Source organism: Eleutherodactylus coqui, chromosome 11 (genome assembly GCF_035609145.1).
Source record: "Eleutherodactylus coqui strain aEleCoq1 chromosome 11, aEleCoq1.hap1, whole genome shotgun sequence".
NCBI classification, from domain to species: domain Eukaryota; kingdom Metazoa; phylum Chordata; class Amphibia; order Anura; family Eleutherodactylidae; genus Eleutherodactylus; species Eleutherodactylus coqui.
In genome coordinates, this window is record NC_089847.1 from 85,274,499 (window position 1) to 85,291,569 (window position 17,071).

A 17,071-nucleotide genomic window follows, 5' to 3' on the forward strand; every position below is an offset into this window, starting at 1 on the left:
AGGTAACACTAGCTGACCTATGTATACTGGGGGATAGCTACATAATGAATGAATAGAAAAAACAACTCACTGGAGTGTCCCTTGAAGTTTTTATTAGCAAATACAGTAAAACAATGGCAAGTATCAATATCCCAGAACCCCCATCTCTTCTGTTAAGGCTGTGCTATGGTGCACAATTATGGGGTCCGCTAGGCAGTGCCGCTAATAGCTGCAGTCCAACTTTTTTCTGTATCTTTCATGGGCCCTTCCTGCACCAAGTGCATTATATTGGAGGCAGCCATCTATGCAGTAGTATACGTGTAAGCACCTATACAGGCAAGCAGGTCACAACAGTCCTTCTACATAAGGTACAGGGAGATGTGAGGCTGCACATATGTACCTCTTATAAATGGGTTCCATCTATTCCAGGTCTCCCATTTGCAGTAGCAACAATCCAGAGTAATGTACTACAGCGCCCCCCGCTGGTGGGTGCCCTTCGAGATCATAAACACAAAAAGTGCATGTCCAATACTGCCATTTCCCCCTCCACACTGCTTCTCGCTTATATTTTTCGTTAGTTGCGACACTCGGACGAGGTGGAGCTGCGCACGCTGGACATTAGGTGAGATTTGTAGGTCTTGCTGAGGCCGGACATCCAGTATTTAAGCAGTTTTACATTGTCCTCCTCTGATGCTCCCAGAATGCCCAGCAGCTTCTGTGTCTCCTCTTTGGGGCGACTGTCCACTTTGGTAAACTTGAAAGGTAATTTACTAAAATGTAAATAAATATATACATCATTAATTAGTATTAAAAGCCATGACATCTTTGGGGGTGACATACAGAAGCGAAAGTGTAACATTTTTAGGCCGGCTTCACACGCGTGTATTTATGCACGCAATACGCAGAGAGTAGAACCCATTGATTTCAATTGGATCATTCACAATTCTGTATTTTCACACGCATTTTGGTCACACAAGAAAAAAAGGTCCCCCTGAAGTTAATGCGAGGGTATGCAAATGCATGTGCAATATGCAAGAAGATGCATGAAACCCTGCGTAATCCAACTGAAAAAAAAAACCTAAAACACGCATCTAGAACTAAATTAGCAGAAATTAGAAGCAGCAGCAGCATATGATACAAATAAACAGCAAACTTTATTCCTCCATAGTATAGGCAGATGCCAACACTTTGCCCTGTCGCTGCTTGAGTACATCCTTGTGAACAACTATTTTGTGTTCGCAGGGGTGTACTACAGGCAGCGACAGGGTACCGCTATGGGGTCTAATATGGCGCCCACCTACGTCAATATATATATGCGTTTGCGTGGGGAGGAGCATATATATCCATCAAAATTCTGGAAGTCGGTAATCTGCTGGTATGGTTGTATAGACGATATCTTCATGTTATGGCGAGGTACGGATGTTTAGTTGTTTGAGTTTCAAACATTTCTTGATGATATTTATCCTGAATTGAAGTTCACAATGTCCTCTTTGAGAGAGACCATCAATTTCTTGGATGTCAAGGTGATACATAAAGGGTCCACATTAACAACGGACCTATATATTAAGAGTACTGATAAAAACTCTGCTATATTATACCAGCAACCATCCCCGTAAAATGGTGGATTCACTACCCTGGTCTCAATTACTTAGGGTTCGCCGCATTACGAATGACACATGGATTGATGCACGTCTTGATGAAATGTGTAAAAGGTTTATACGTAGGGCTTATCCATCTACAATATTGCAGAATACGAGTGCTAAGGTTAGAGAGTTGACGAGGGATGAGCTCCTTTCCGATAGGATTCATACCCCTAAAGCATCAAAAGTGACATTTGTTTCAACCTATGGTCCCCTTAATGGCAGAGTTAAAAATATTATCCATAGGCATTGGCCATTGATCACGAGCTGTTGTCATGATATTCCTGAGTTTACTCAACCACCTATGCTGGCCTATAGAAGGAGCCGTAGTACACGGGATAGGTTGGTTAGACCGATGATACCCTCTAGCCCGAGTGTCATACAGCGCGCACTCGCTACTGCTAAGAAATACTAACTTCCCCTGTTTATCGTGTGCTTGTTGCAGTAACATGCTTAGGGGTGATCACTTTAGGCATCCGACTACAGGTAAGAGATATTATCTTAAGGAAAGATTCACTTGTTCGACTTCCTTTGCCATTTATCTTATCACTTGCCCGTGCGAGTTGTGCCATGTGGGTGAGACTACGATGTAGGTCCGCACCCGTATCACTAACCACAAGAGCACAATCCGCACTGGCAAAGTTGATTTACCGATCCCTAAACACTTTAGCGAGCATCGCCATACAGTAAGCCAACTTAAGTTTAGCGTTATTGATTGGGTGCGCCCACTGCCAAGAGGCGGTGATCGAATTGGTTTATTAAAACGGAAGGAACTAAGGTGGATATATGAGTTGGACACCCTGTCCCCGTCTGGTCTAAATCTTGAATATCCCTATATGTCACATCCATGATTTTCCGAGAGTTTGTAGTGGTTGCTGTATAGTTGGTTTTAAGTATTCTGATTTTAACCTCACTGTTGTTTTTGTTTTATTTTATAGATGCTGGTGTTATCAGCGCTGGTCCCTTGCCTTGGCTTCCATATTTGGTGCAGTTTTTGTTTAAAAATTGCTTTGTAATAATTTTTTTTTCTGTAATAAATTTTTTTTCTGTATTTAAGTTAAAAAATTCTACTTTTTTGGAATACCTTTTTTTTACCAATTTTTTGAATACAGAGTTCTCTTTGCATCTACTTGGGTGATGATATTGTTTATTTGTGATCCTGATATTATGATATGGTCCTATATCTATTTATGGGTCTGAGCTCTGCTATGATGTGTATACTAGTTGTCATATTGTCTTACTTAGCGTATACATTCCTGCATGTATTTGTGTAGTTTTGCTTATATGCATGTACATGGAAATAGCTGTTTGAATATTCATTTTTACTCTTTTGCATATGCATTGCAGCTTATAATATTGGTACATAATGGTTATCCATATTAGTTTTGTGGGTTTGTTTATATGTTTATTGATTAACGATACCTCTTTTTCCTATTTAGATTTGTACAAGTAAGAGCACCCCTATTAATAGGACCTTCATTTAGGGTGAAGTCACACGAACGTATATCGGCTCGGTTTTCATGCCGAGCCGATATACATTGTCCGCGTGTGCAGGGGGGGGGGGGGAGGCTGGAAGAGCCAGGAGTAGGAACTGAGCTCCTGCCCCCCCTCTCCGCCCCTCTGCACTATTTGCAATGGGGAGAGGTGGGACGGGGGTGGGGCTAATTCTCAGAACTTAGCCCCGCCCCCGCCCCACCTCTTCCCATTGCAAATAGTGCAGAGGGGCGGAGAGGAGGCAAAGAGGGGGGGTGGGAGCTCAGTTCCTGCTCCTGGCTCTTCCATCCTCCCCCCCTGCACAGGAGGACAACGTATATCGGCTCGGCATAAAAACCGAGACGATATACGTTCGTGTGACTTCACCCTAATTGTATATATGTGGGACGATGCTTTTGCATTATTACTATATATATATACGAATTTTATAGTGATGGCGGTTTGCTGCTCATGTATGCAAATTAGCCATGCGGCTTTATCATCCCCCAAGTCCGACGTTTGTATGGTGCCGTTCCCATGGAAGCTTGGGCGCTCTGGACGTCGTGACGCCTTACGCTGCTTGCGCATGTGCTGTTCGTTATGAGTAGTTGGCGATCATCTGTTGTCTCGCTTCTCGCCATGTCCTTTGAACTGGCACATGTGCAGTTGTCCATCCTTATTACTACGACGCAGTTACTTCTACTCTTGCGGGTGTTAATCCTCCCGCACGTGTGCACTATACTGCAGTGGACGCTGCCCCTATTGGAAGCCATGGACTGCTGGCACACGTGCAGGTAAGACAATAATGCATCATTAGCTGTTGCGTGTTTGATTTTAAACGGTTGTGATATATTGGGTGTATTTTGTGGGTCAGATATGCTTGAGAAAGATCTGATATAGATCAAAACGTTGCATCTGCCTATACTATGGAGGAATAAAGTTTGCTGTTTATTTGCATCATATGCTGCTGCTTTTAATTTCTTCTGAATTGTAGGTCACTACTAGAGGTAAATGACTGTTTTTTTCCTTCTATGTATTGGAGTAATTGATTTCTGGGTATCCTAGTAGCTCTGGTAATTTGGTAATCAATTGAGGTGGGATGGTAGTCCTGATCTAAAAATGTCCTTTTAGGATGGTATAGATGTTCCTCTCTGTCTGTTGGGTTGGAGCAGATCCGGTTGTATCTGATGGCCTGGCTGTAGACAATAGACTTGATGTGTTTAGAATGGGAACTGCCACATCTGTTATAGTAATATGTATTCTATTGTATATATTAACTTTCCATATGTTTCTCACATCAGCTTATGCAAACGTGTATGTATAGATATATATATATAGAGAGAGATAGATATTGGTATATCTTCCTTCCTAGTTAAGGGATAGCATATAAATGATTAACTTGTTCTTGCTATACACTGGTATGTATTAGGTGCTGGCAGATACTCCTACATAGCTATTCCTAGCTTAGGAATGTCCTGAGATAGCGGGTTCTGACCCCCTCCATTCGGAGAGAAGCTACTAAAACAGCGAACACAGAATCCGGGTTGTTTCTTAGTATTCATGTGTTTTAGTAGCAGCATACACCTTAAGGCGTTAACATACGTTAATCATTAGAGTCATTATAAAGTAAGTCAATTGTGTAGATCATAGCCACCCTAACCTTGCTTACATGGTAAAGCGTGTATATATACATGTGTCTGCCTTTGTCTCCCTCCCAAAAGAATAACAAAGCAGCTTTTCCATGTACGGTGTAATCTGCAACAGTCTCCAGCCGCCTCCCCTGCTAAGCATAAGCTACACATATGTTTCCACCTAAATGGGATCAGGACATGATTTAAGCATTGCCTACATTCAGTTTCCTCTGATGAAGCTAGGTGTATACTAGCGTGACGCTTAAGGTTATGGGGCCAGAGACCTTTTTACCTTAAGGCCCAATGTACATGGGCGTATTTTCACTGTGGGATCCAGATCCTGCAGCAAATACTGCCTATAGACATGCTAAGCAAAATGCTTTGCCATGCCCATGAGCAGAAATCAACTGCGATTTTCCACTCGCGGGGGGAAAATTGCAGCATGTCTTAGTCTAGTGTGAGCCTCGCACAGACAGCTTCCATTGCAGTCAATGGAAGCCATCCATTCTGCGGCGCATCGCCACAGATGCGTGTCATCGCTGGTGTGTTATTCTCTACAGCACACCAGCCTGCACATCCGCAATCCAGAGAGAAGAGAAGAGAACATGACAGGTACACGGAGGTCAATGCCGGGGCACAGATTCCGATTGCGAGATCTCACAGTTGGAAACCGACCCAGCCATGTGCATTTGGCCTAAGACAGGCCTAACAGTGACTGCTCCATGCAGGTTCAAGAATGTGTCTTTATCATTTCATTTCTTTTGCAGTCATACTTTTGCCAAATATTCACACTTCCGACTGTTTGAGAAAAAAAAAAATCAAATAAGAACAATTTATATAGTTCGAAACAACTAATATTACAAGAGGTTTCTCCAAATTCAACACAAAATTCCATTTTTAAAGGGTACCTGTCATTGGGATCATGCTGCCCCTACCCTAGGTCCTATTTGATGACAAAAACATGGCTACTGGTCACCAATTGTGTCCAGCTGTGGATTTGTGCATGGATGATTTGATCTGTGCATTGCAGATTTGAGATTTGTGAATAGTTTGACCGTTTGTTGAAATTTCACTATCCAACATCTGAGGAAGAGGCACTTTAGCCTCGAAACATGTTATGCACCGATTGAAAATAAAGTTTTCAACACTATTTAACATTATCTTTGTTTTCACCTATGGTTGCGCCAAAGCTTTAGTCTGTTTTTCCTAGCCACCTATTTATAGGCACTAATTAGTGCCACTAGGCTGGCAGTACCTGTTTTACTCCATCACTGCTCTTTCAGTTCTCCCTTCGGTTTCTGCGCACAATGCTCTGCCAACTTGTCTGGCCTCTTCAGCAGGATTCAGGAGTCCAATCAGAGCGTTTGGTGCACGGTAAGGCCAGGATTTTGGCAGGATTTATAATTCCCCTGGGGAGCTCCTCTTACATGCGACTCTCCATGTTAGTTGCTGGCCACGCCCCGCTCTGCCAACTTGTGTTCTGTGTCTCTATTACGGTTCTTGAATGTAATAATATTACAAGTTATAGTCACTGATTACTTCAAAAGGGTCAGTGATCCGGGGATTTATTCCGATCGTCAGATTAGAGTCGGGAAGGAATTATTTCCCCTAGAATGATGGAAATTGGCTTTTATCTCATTGGGGCTTTTTGTCTTCCTCTGCATCAACACTGAGGGGGTGTTAATAGTTTGAACTAGATAGACATATGTTGTTTTTCAATCCTACACACCATCTTACTCAAAGTCCACCAAGGCTTGGTTTCATAAGTAGTACTGGAAGATTTAGGAATGGCTGTCAATCACCTGACTTCAGCCCCATAGAAAATCTTTGGCGGGATTTAAGAAGATGGTTGTAGCAAGCAAAACCAATAATATTAGTGAACTGGAGGCCATTGCCCTTGAGGAACAGGTAAGATTCCTCATGAACGCTGTCAGAAACTGGCGTCTGGCTATGCATCATGTTTGCAGGAGGTCATAACAGCAAAAGAGCACTCTAATAAGTAGTAATGGTGATTGTCATGAAGCAGTTGAATAATTCTGAGATTGCAGTAGTCATTAAAAAGGGCATTTTGTATTGAATTTAGAGAAACCACTTGTTATGTTAGTTGTGTTGAAAAACTTAAATTATTCTTTTAATTTTTTTTAAACTTTTTGCTTAGATCTGAAATTTTGTAAATTTGACAAATAAATCTAATCTGCAATAGGGGTTGAATAATTTTGATTGCTACTGTAGCTGTAAATCATCTGCATAATATAGTTTGTATCCAGTGAAAACCCAGCCTAGCGCTTTAAGAACCTCTTGTCCTTTACACCAAGGCTTAACCCCTTTATGACATTTGCCGTACATGAATGACGCAGAGTGCCACTAGTTCCCGCATCACACCATACTGATTAGTGAGGGGCTCAGAAGCTAAGTCCCTAATAATGAAATTGGGATTGTGGCTGTAACTTATAACAGCGGTTCTGCAGCAACCACCGGGATGGAGCTTAGCTCTGATCCTGGTGATTTAACTCTATGCAGACAGCAGCAATTAGAGGGCTTGGAGAGGACTCCCTCTCCCTCATCGGCACACGATGCGATCACGGGATACGGATGGTTGCCATGGCAACTGTACGTCAGATCAGGCCTATGAGTGTCAGTTCATCACTGACAGTAACAGGCTGTACTATCAATGATGAAATATTATCAGGTGATGCCCTAATATACGTAGTACAGCAGTGTTGTTATCCAAGCAATCAAAGTATCGCATCTTCAAGTCCCCTTGCGGGACGAACAAATGTGGTAAAAAACAAGCCCTCAAACAACGTTGTAGATGAAAAATACAAAAATTATGGTTCTCTGGATAAAGCCGCCTGCACACAGGCAGATTTGCATTGCGGAATCCGGAGTCGTCATCCGCCTCCAAATTCCGCAGCAAATACCGCCCATAACATGCTATGGAAGAGTAATTCTTCCTGTACACGAGCGGAAACCAATTGCAGAATATGACCCGCCCTTGTGCAGGCGGCCTAAGAAATATTAGCCCAATAAAAAGGAGGCCCCAAAATCCACAGGGTGCTCCTTCAGGTATGAGGCCTGTGCTTGAGTTATGTTACACACTGGGGCCACATATAGGATATTTCTAAAAACTGCAGATTCAGATGAATAAATATTGAGTTTTGTTTATCTAATAACTTCTGTTGTGTTAGAGGAAAAAAAAATGTATCGAAATCAAAAATCTGCAAAAAAGAAAAGAAATTTGCTTCTGTATGCACAGTCATATACAGATAGCCGTCACTCACATATAGGACCACCTGATGGACTTAGCTCAGAATGATATATAAATGCATAAAATACAAGTTATACAGAATATTTTCCCACAAAAATATAAGTAAACATTACATATGTGAGGAAACCAAGGAGCCACTGGCGGGAGACCTGAGGGAGGTGGTGTCACCTCCATATTATTCTCACACGGGAGGGGGGGGGGGCATTTTTACAAATAAGTTATATCTCGGACAACCCCTTTAAGTATGCATTTTATAAACCAATAGTTTGTTTTGGGCTAGGCATCAGCTATTTATCATGATTGATTATAACATTCTTGATGTATGAACATAAAGAGACCTCTAGGACCCTCGCAGTTCCCAAAATGAAGTGTCTCAATTAGCCATTTACAAAGTTCTTTTTTTTTTTAAACCTAATTGAGAAATACTCCCTTTCTGATGCGAACACTGAGGACACAAGTTTGTTATGACTATTTTATTATAAAACACTGTCAATTACAAAAAAAAAAAAAAATGGAACAAAATTTTTTTTTAATGATGTATCAAAAAATATGTTACTACAAGAACTGAAAATAGTCATTAATAAGTTTGTAAAACTGATAATTAAAAATGTGCAAGTTATACAGTTTTCAAGGTTTAAGCTGGCCAGTGAAAATACAAATTAGGCTAGGTTCACATCTGCGTTGGAGGTTCCGTTCTGAGCCTCTGGTGCAGACAGAGTATGATATTCCGGAAAAAATAAAATTTCTCCCCATATGCAGAAAGCTGAATGGACCTAAATACAGTTAATGGAGGTCCGTGCGGTGCTGGGCGTGGCACTTCCGTTTTTTCATTGTTTAACAAAAACAAATAAAGGTTGTGTGACGTAGTAATTTAGATTTTACCATTTTCTTTGATTTCACCTGAATGAAAGTCCTATTGCTATTTGTGGGTGCTCAGAACATTGTTGGTCAACAGTCCGAAAAAAAATCATTGTAGAGATGGAAAATTTCCGGACTTCTGCTTGAATAAATAAAAACAACTCCGGTATTGATACGTATTCAAACATTAAATGGCATAGGACTGATGGCAACATGCAACACTTGCACATTTCAAATCTAAACGCTTGCAGGGGACGGCCCATCTAATGTTAATTAGAATTAAATGTTTTTAACAAGCTCTGCCCCTACGCTAAGTGTCAACCTTAATAGTAAGTACCAGCATGTTTCGGGGGGCAGGATTCACACACTAGTAGCCCTGCGGATACAGAGCGCTTTCCTCTTCTCTCTGCTGTGCACTGCTGTCGGATGTTACCTGAGTACTGATGTGTGGAGCGGCAGTCTGCTTGCTCTACTAATCAGCAGTCTGTTCTGCTAGAAGATCCTTCCGCTGAGCTGCCCTGTTGACTTCTCCCTCTCCTGCTGGGCACTGAACCTCCAGTGGCCTAAACACAAAGACTGACCCATGATGTCTACTGCGAGTACCCAGAGGGTCCCCATACTTATTCTCAGCTCTCCCCGTGTCGTTAGTTGACAGTTGCATTATACACTCACCCCCAGTGTCAGACTGCCGCCCCCACTCCACCCCATGGTCTGCTCCGCCTTATATTAATTGCCTGTCAACTCTATGAAGACATCAGAGCAGGAGGAAGCGGCTTCTTCTGCTCACACTACATACTCCACCAACCTGTCCTAGGTATCCTACAGGGCTGGCAGTCTGCCCTGGGCTTTGCATTTTCTCCCCTGCCTTCCGTCTCTCTTGACTGCCATTTCTCCTCTTTTCCCCCATGCTGTCCTCTAAGATTGCGGTCGACAGGGAGAGAGTCTCCAAATACACAATAGAGAAGGATAGGAAAATCAAGACTACCTCCTTCCTTCCCTCTGGGTTATGGATCCCCTACACTCCGACAGGTGAACTATAATGACTGCATGATCTATGTGAATCTATCTGCAGGAGGTGTCTGTGACATGTATGTGTAAGATGTATATATTTTGTATATGGGGGTATATTTTATTTACAGGGTTAGCTAAATTAAACTTCCCCACCTCAGAGGTCTTTGGAAGGCGTTATGCTCCAAATGAGACAAAATTTGGAAAAACGGCCACTTCAGACAATGCACTCACCATTTAGGGAAAAAAAAATTTTGCAAAAAAAGTTGCCAATAAGTGGCACTATAGTGCACTAGTTCTACCTTGTGATGTAACACGATGTGCATATATGTTCATTACATGTATGTATGTAATTTGAGTGTGTATATATTCTATTACTTATATGTACAGTAAAAGCCTGTATTGTGATGTAAATATCTATGGCATTGTATGTCCTTTGTGAGAGGTTCTAAAAACATTTTATTTCGTTCCAACATAGGAAAAGTAAACGAAAACAGTGGAGTGCCGAACCCATCATACAACAGACACCAACTGTGCCCAACATTCACCATTGACTATCATTCTGCCGGAAAGAAAAAAAGAAGATTGTGCTGCATATTGACTTAAAATGGAGCGAATTATTAGGACAAACGGCAAGTGCAACTATGCCTTTAAGAAGGGCGAAATCCGGCCTAGTGCCTAGGGCAGCATGAACTGTGAATACAGCCTAGCATACAGGAAGCAAGTCACTTGACACCATTTAAAAAATAACTAGCAAATCAAAAATGTACTTAAACATTATATTCCACCTATATTACAGCCGGCATTACCTTCAACTACATATTCTTTTTAATAAAATTTTCTAGGATTCATTATCTCTGGATAACGAGTGCCTAAATGAATGACCAGAACGCTTCCCCATTGAAAAGTGCCTTTTTTTTTGCAGTCTCCCCATGAGAGGATCTATTACCTCTTTCTATGCCCTCGTAGATCCCTGATGATATAATCATCTGGATCCTTCGTTTTGGCAATCGTTATCTGGAGCAAATGAATCATAGAAATGATCTGTTATAGATCTATGTAAAAATGATTCATACAAAAAGTTTGTAATCTACAGTAGATGAAGAGGTTCAACGTTATGTTAGGAGAAATATAGGTGGAGTAGATTTCTGATTGGCCATGTTTTTTTCCCAATGGTGCCAAAGTGACATGCTACCTGTATGCTGTGAACAAGAATCATTTCGATTTGAAACACATAAGCGTTGCATGTCGCCATCAGTCTTATGCCATATTATCATTTGAATATGCATTAGTAAAATAGTTATTTATTCATACAAGCGGAAGTGCCGAAATGTTCCTTCTCTACCACAGTAGTGTGAATCTAGCCTTAGAAGTTCAGCAATTGCCACCCACCTAATGAACTGTAATGATTTTCCAAAAGTGGAGAGTCAATTAAATGTTTTCTCCTCTCTGATAAAAGCTATGATATCATTCATAATGTCAAAAAGAAAATTTTGGTAAGTTGGCTTATACAATGCCTTGGTAATCCATGACCTTTGACCTTTACAGGACTTCAATCTGTGTGTCATGGTGCCTAAATCATCTCCACTTGAAGCATTTTGTACCACTGCTTTAACTTTATGGACATTTCTGTTATGGTCAAGGGCTGCCAGTTGTGTGCGTGCCACCATAGAGTCCATGAAGAAATTTGAGGTCTTTGGACAATATTTGAGGCATGTGCCATGGTATATCTCTAATTCTCCCGTGTGACACGAGAAGGATAGTTGTTTTAGGTCACTTAATAGACTGGTATTTTCAACTATCTTTTTTAGCTGTTCGTAGGCAGTCGAATCTTTCTGTAACCAGTTTGTACTGCTCACCACGTCTTCCGGGAGAGGTGGATGAGGACATGCTTTACAGTCACTATCACCATCCCACTCATGAACATTGGAGACATGATGAATAACTGATTTCCATTTTTGAATTAACAAATCAGGGTTTCTACAACATGTGTGAGAACTCCACCAAATATGGTTTCTGATTGTCTCCACCCATTGATATAAGATTTCACAGTCTTTATGTTTGGCTGCCATTAAAACTTCATTGCCAATTGATTTGGATAGGTGCCACAAATCTAGTCGATGTAGTATATTCGGATAATTGTCCTTTAGAACCTCCTGAATAGCCACACTTCGGTCAGTAACAATCATTTTCACATCAACATTCATAGTCTGGAGCTCATCCATGGCTTTTTGAAATCCTGTTTTTTCTAGACAGTCCAAAGTCACTTGTGGATTAACCGGTTCCACTGAAAACGAACAAATTTTTTTGCTAGTTACATCCATCAAAGAGTATATAGAATACTTGGCTAAATACCCAGGCTTGTCCAATTGTTGATCTCCTGCCAAGCAAAGTGGTCTTTCCTTGGCACCTCGGATAACTCCTTTTTGTTCCTCCTTCCAGTGATGACTGATGGCCGGATACAGGTACATATATTGATTTTTATGATGGGTAGTTTTGTCTATTGATTTCAAATTGAGCAACTTAAACATATGCTGAGATTTTAGAAAGCTTGAACCACTAAACAGCACCGCAGCAGATAACAGAACATTACCCAGTGGTTGATATCCATGTCTTGGCTGGCTTTCCCACAGTAAACTTGTATGACCCGAACTGCAGCGTACTTCTATTGACAAATGTGATCCAGTAGTTTCCTTTCTGTATTGTGTAAGTGGTGACATACATTTTGTCTTGGACATACAAGGTATCATCATTATCAGTTTTCTGAGACAGGATTCAAAAACAATATACTTTTCTTCTTCAACAGGATTCTCCACTGGTGAATCCAAGTCCTGGAAGACAGGTTTTATGTCATCTTCATCCTCTGCATCACTTGGAAGCAAAAATGATTCATCTTCATCCTCACTCAAATCATTGCTATAGAACGAAAAGTCATTCAGGTCCTCTGGTTCATCATCAGTTTGTACAGCAGATGTCTCCCATGAAATTGGATTTCTACAAATTGAAGCTAAAGATTCACATTTAATGGGTGAAATCCTTTCAATTTTAGGATTTTGGGGTAGAAATTGAGTGAGGTTTTCTGAAAAAGGAGAAATTGGAAATTGATCCTCTTCGGTTTTTATATTGAGTTCTGTTTTTAGTGAACTGGTGTCAATATCTGGTATTGTAGAAGTATGTTGTAAAGGTCCTGGGGATAGAGCTGCTTGTCTTGCAGATGATTCATATTCTTCTTTAATATGCATTGCTTGTTTTTTATTTATTGTAGGTACATCCATTTCAGAATCCGATAAGATTTCAACTTTAACAAGATCTAAATGACTAGTTTCCAAAACTTCATGTGGATCATAGCCATCGTCACTTGACCTGGAAGGACTGCAGTCACTAAATCCTATGTGTTCTGGGCTAGCAAGAGACACAGTTGATTCTGAGTCAGTTAGTTCACCTGGAAGTAACAAGGTGCACATAATTTTACGATGTTTTCTATGAATTTTAGTTTGTGTTTGTGCATTTCTTCTCCTGTAGAAGTGGTCAGTGGAAATGCAGCAACTTTTTCTATTTGTGAGGAAATCAGTGTTCACACCTTTGTCAACCATTAAAGGCTTCTGAATCAGGGAAGATGGTTGAATCAACGGAGCGCTGCTTGGTACAAAATAAAATTTACCTGTATTAATAGACGTTTGGTTCGTACAAGGGCTAGGCAAAATACTTGGATTGGAAGAGGATGGAGTACTACGTTCCAAGAAAACAATATTTTCCTCCAGCTTTCTTTTCTTTGATGGTGGCAAGCAATCGGGGCTTGCAGTTTGTGAAGTAGGTGTCTTAAGTGGCATACGGACAACGGATAAAGATGGCAGTTTCTGTAACAAGCCTGAAGTTATGGGTGATGTTTGTGTTACAGAGGAAACATTTCCAGAAACCGGAAGAACTGTCATGGAGCATGGCTTTTTTTCACTGACAACAGTCAAAGGAATACTGACTGGTGAAGCACACAAAGTTTTGTAGGGAGGCTTGTCAGTTCCAGAGGTAGAGATTACTGGAGTTGCTGCTGGGGATAAGGATATTATCGGACAGGTAGAAGTAGTGGAAGACAGAGTTTTGGTGCTTGAAGATGTAGTTTCTAACCTGAGATGGGTATCTAAAGGCAAGTTGGAATTTGTGAGAACAGGAGAGGAAGAATTTTGCAGTAATGTGACAGAGGCTGCAGTACTTTGCTGCAAGTTCGCAGAGGTTATAGGTTTCAGTTGCCTACTATGGGATAATGCTTTAAATCCTGAAATTGCAGATGTATCCTGTTGAACACAGGAGGATGACAAGGACACTGGTCCTTCCAAAATGGATGAGGTAGAAGGGCTCAATACAGATGACTGTGGACTTACAACAGACAAGACAGATTGCATTTGCATGGTCTTACACATAGTGGTGGTTGCAGTCGGTTGAATAGTCACTGATCTGTCACTAACTACAGAATTGGATTTTTGACCAATCCCAATTGCTTGAAACAAGACATGTTGTGGAACCACAGGAACCAAAGTCATTCGCTGAATTGTGGATTGTGAGAATAACTTTGGACGAACCGGTAACTCAACCCGACTTGTACGTACTGAACTAGAGTCAGATGGTTTCTTGCTGACAGCCGGTGGAGCAGAAGGGATGTGTCGTTTACTAGAAGAGTTTAATGACTTTGATACTGATGGAATGTCTGTTGGTACTACAGGTATTGATGGAACTGCAGATTGGTTTTCTGTATTAAAAATTGTTGGAACGGCATCCTTTCTTAAAATCCTCCGATAACCATCATAGTGGTAACTGTCATCTGTGAAATGCAAAGAACAAATTCTGTATGTGTCATATACTTTTCCAAGATATACTTTTTCAACCATTTCATCGATATCAGCACCATATTGTCCTGTCTGTTCCAACCAGTGCTTGATTCTTTCATGCTGTTTTGGAAAACTATGAAGAATTATGGAAGCATCACCTTTTTTCCATCTGTAAACACAACCACGCACAACACAACATGGCATGGTGAAATGCCTATATAAAAAAGAGAAGAAAAAGAAATATTGAGGTAAGCCATTAGAGTGCAATATTTGTGGATGCAGAAGTATTTTGAACCCCTTCCTATCCTGTATATTTACAGTGCTGACAGGTTTGCCTTTATGCCAAGAGCCACAATTGCACCATGTGGGGATTGTATAGGTGCAGAAGCTCATGTCAACAGCAGTGGGCACAAGCTGCAACAGAGAGCTGAGATCCTGCTCTGATCCTGGCCGTTTAACTCTTTAGATGCCCCAAAGAAGAGTGGCAATCAAGTGGTCAAACAGATGGAGGAGAACCCTCAGCCACACCTCATAGATGCCTTGCAACAGGCCCTAATGCCAACAGGCAAAAAACATTGCAGTACTGCAGTGTATTATATCAATGATCATGTGGACTAAAAAATAAATTAAAAAAAAAAAAAGCCAACTACTTTTTTTACCTTTAAGATGTCAAAAAATAAAAAGAGTTTTAATCAGCATCTTTAATGTGCAACTAACATCAAAAACTCCATAGTAACGCCATAAGTATGCGATACAAGTGATATGTGGAAACACATCTTAATTAGAGATGAGCGAGCATACTCGCTAAGGAAAACTACTCGAGCGATTAATGCCTTATGCGAGTACATGCCCGCTAGTCTCTAAAGATTCGGGTGCTGGCGGGAGTGAGCAGGGAGGATCGGGGGGGAGAAAGTGAGAGAGAGACACCCCCACCCCCGTTCCTCCCCGCTCTCCCCCGCCGGCACCCGAATCTTTAGAGAGGAGCGGGTAGGTACTCGCATAAGGCACTACTCGCTCAAGTAGTTTGCCTTAGTGAGTACGCTCGCTTATCTCTAATCCTAATCTATCCCACCCCTTGACAGGTGCCGTTGCAAAGTAAGAGGATCAATGTTATTGTGAGATATTGTAAAAGGATGTTGTGGGGCATTTTACAGCATTTACTGTGACTTAAAATTAAAGGTTAAGGTCATGTTGTATGAGTTAGTTCGATTAACAGGATACCAAAGTTGTACAGTTTTTGTAATGTTTTACTACTTTTACCAAAGTTTTTTGTGTCTTCATATTTTGAAACCCACAACTTTTTTTTTACCCCGTTGATATAGCTGTGCGCGGGATTGCTTTTTCACAGGGTTAGATGTAGTTTCTATTGGTACCATTTTGAGGTACACCAAACAATATAGTTTGAGCCGTCTCTAACGTATAGTTGCAGGAAATGTTATATTGATGTAATACACACGTTTTATATTATATATATATATATATATATAGATAGATAGATATAGTGATAGACATGATAATTAGTCAGTATAAAATGTCTATTGATTTGTATAAACCAAATGTATTATGCTATTGTAATGACTTTTAACTTAGTGGAGGGTAATGGCCACGCAATCTCATCATGGTATTTGCTAGACAATGGGATGGTGAAAGATGTGTGGTGTAATGTTAGCTGAGTACATAAGTTGCACAAACAGCCTCTAAGAGTTAAAGGTCATAGTGTTATATGTAATACCTGTATTCAATACTGAGTGTTTTCCTAGCCCTTCTCCACCCCCCCCATACTGAAGTTAGTTAAACAATGAGTTGACACGCACACAGAAATGCCTTCAGCTAGGACAAAGTCCACGCTACATCAAGACTTGAGGAAGGGTGGGCAGAGAGACGGGGGATTCTATATGATCCGACAAATGAGAATCTTATATGTTACTGATGTAATCTGTTGCACGCCCATTAAAGGGCAGGTGTTAGGTCTTGCAATAAAAGGGGCTGTCTGGGTGTTTCTCTCCAGAGCCATTTTGGATATGAGACTAATAACTTGTGTCTGATCTGGTCGATGATGTGTGCACACTATACAATTTGGAAGCTACAGAAATACCCCGAAGCCTGCTGGAGAAAATATGATCTAGCACAATTGGCGTCCTTCTGGGTGGGCCGAGTAGAGATTTTTGATTTCTTTTATTCTGGAAAAATACAGAGATCGGCAGATAGCACGCAGAACTCAGGGGCCCGAAAATCTACAGAACACGGTAAGATTGCTTTATGAAAATCTACCGATGTGAGCTGATTTCTGACTGCTAATCTGCCCGTTTCTGATCCAGAGTGATAAATCAATGAAAGGCAGGTAATATAGTTCTTTCTACTCGGAAAAAAACACACCGTTTTATCCTGCCTAAG

At 41.0% G+C, this 17,071-nt stretch overlaps 1 protein-coding gene across 5 annotated transcripts in view; it reads right to left on the minus strand.

Annotated features, from left to right (window-relative positions):
* The window catches only part of LOC136582102 (mucin-5AC-like), a 91,507-nt gene that overhangs the window by 54,955 nt on the left and 19,481 nt on the right, over positions 1 to 17,071 (minus strand). For 2 of the 5 annotated variants that reach the window (XM_066582904.1, XM_066582903.1), the window contains exons 4-5: positions 14,836 to 14,891; positions 8,443 to 14,670 (exon numbers count right to left, since the gene is read on the minus strand). The exons of 1 other annotated variant lie outside the window; for it this stretch is intronic. In XM_066582904.1, the coding sequence (XP_066439001.1) occupies positions 11,285 to 14,670; positions 14,836 to 14,881 (3,432 nt within the window). In that variant the 5' untranslated portion in view covers positions 14,882 to 14,891 and the 3' untranslated portion in view covers positions 8,443 to 11,284. Of the gene's footprint in view, positions 1 to 70; positions 750 to 8,442; positions 14,671 to 14,835; positions 14,892 to 17,071 lie in introns of those variants that run through there. 2 more of the 5 variants (XR_010787132.1, XR_010787134.1) reach the window with 2 other exon arrangements.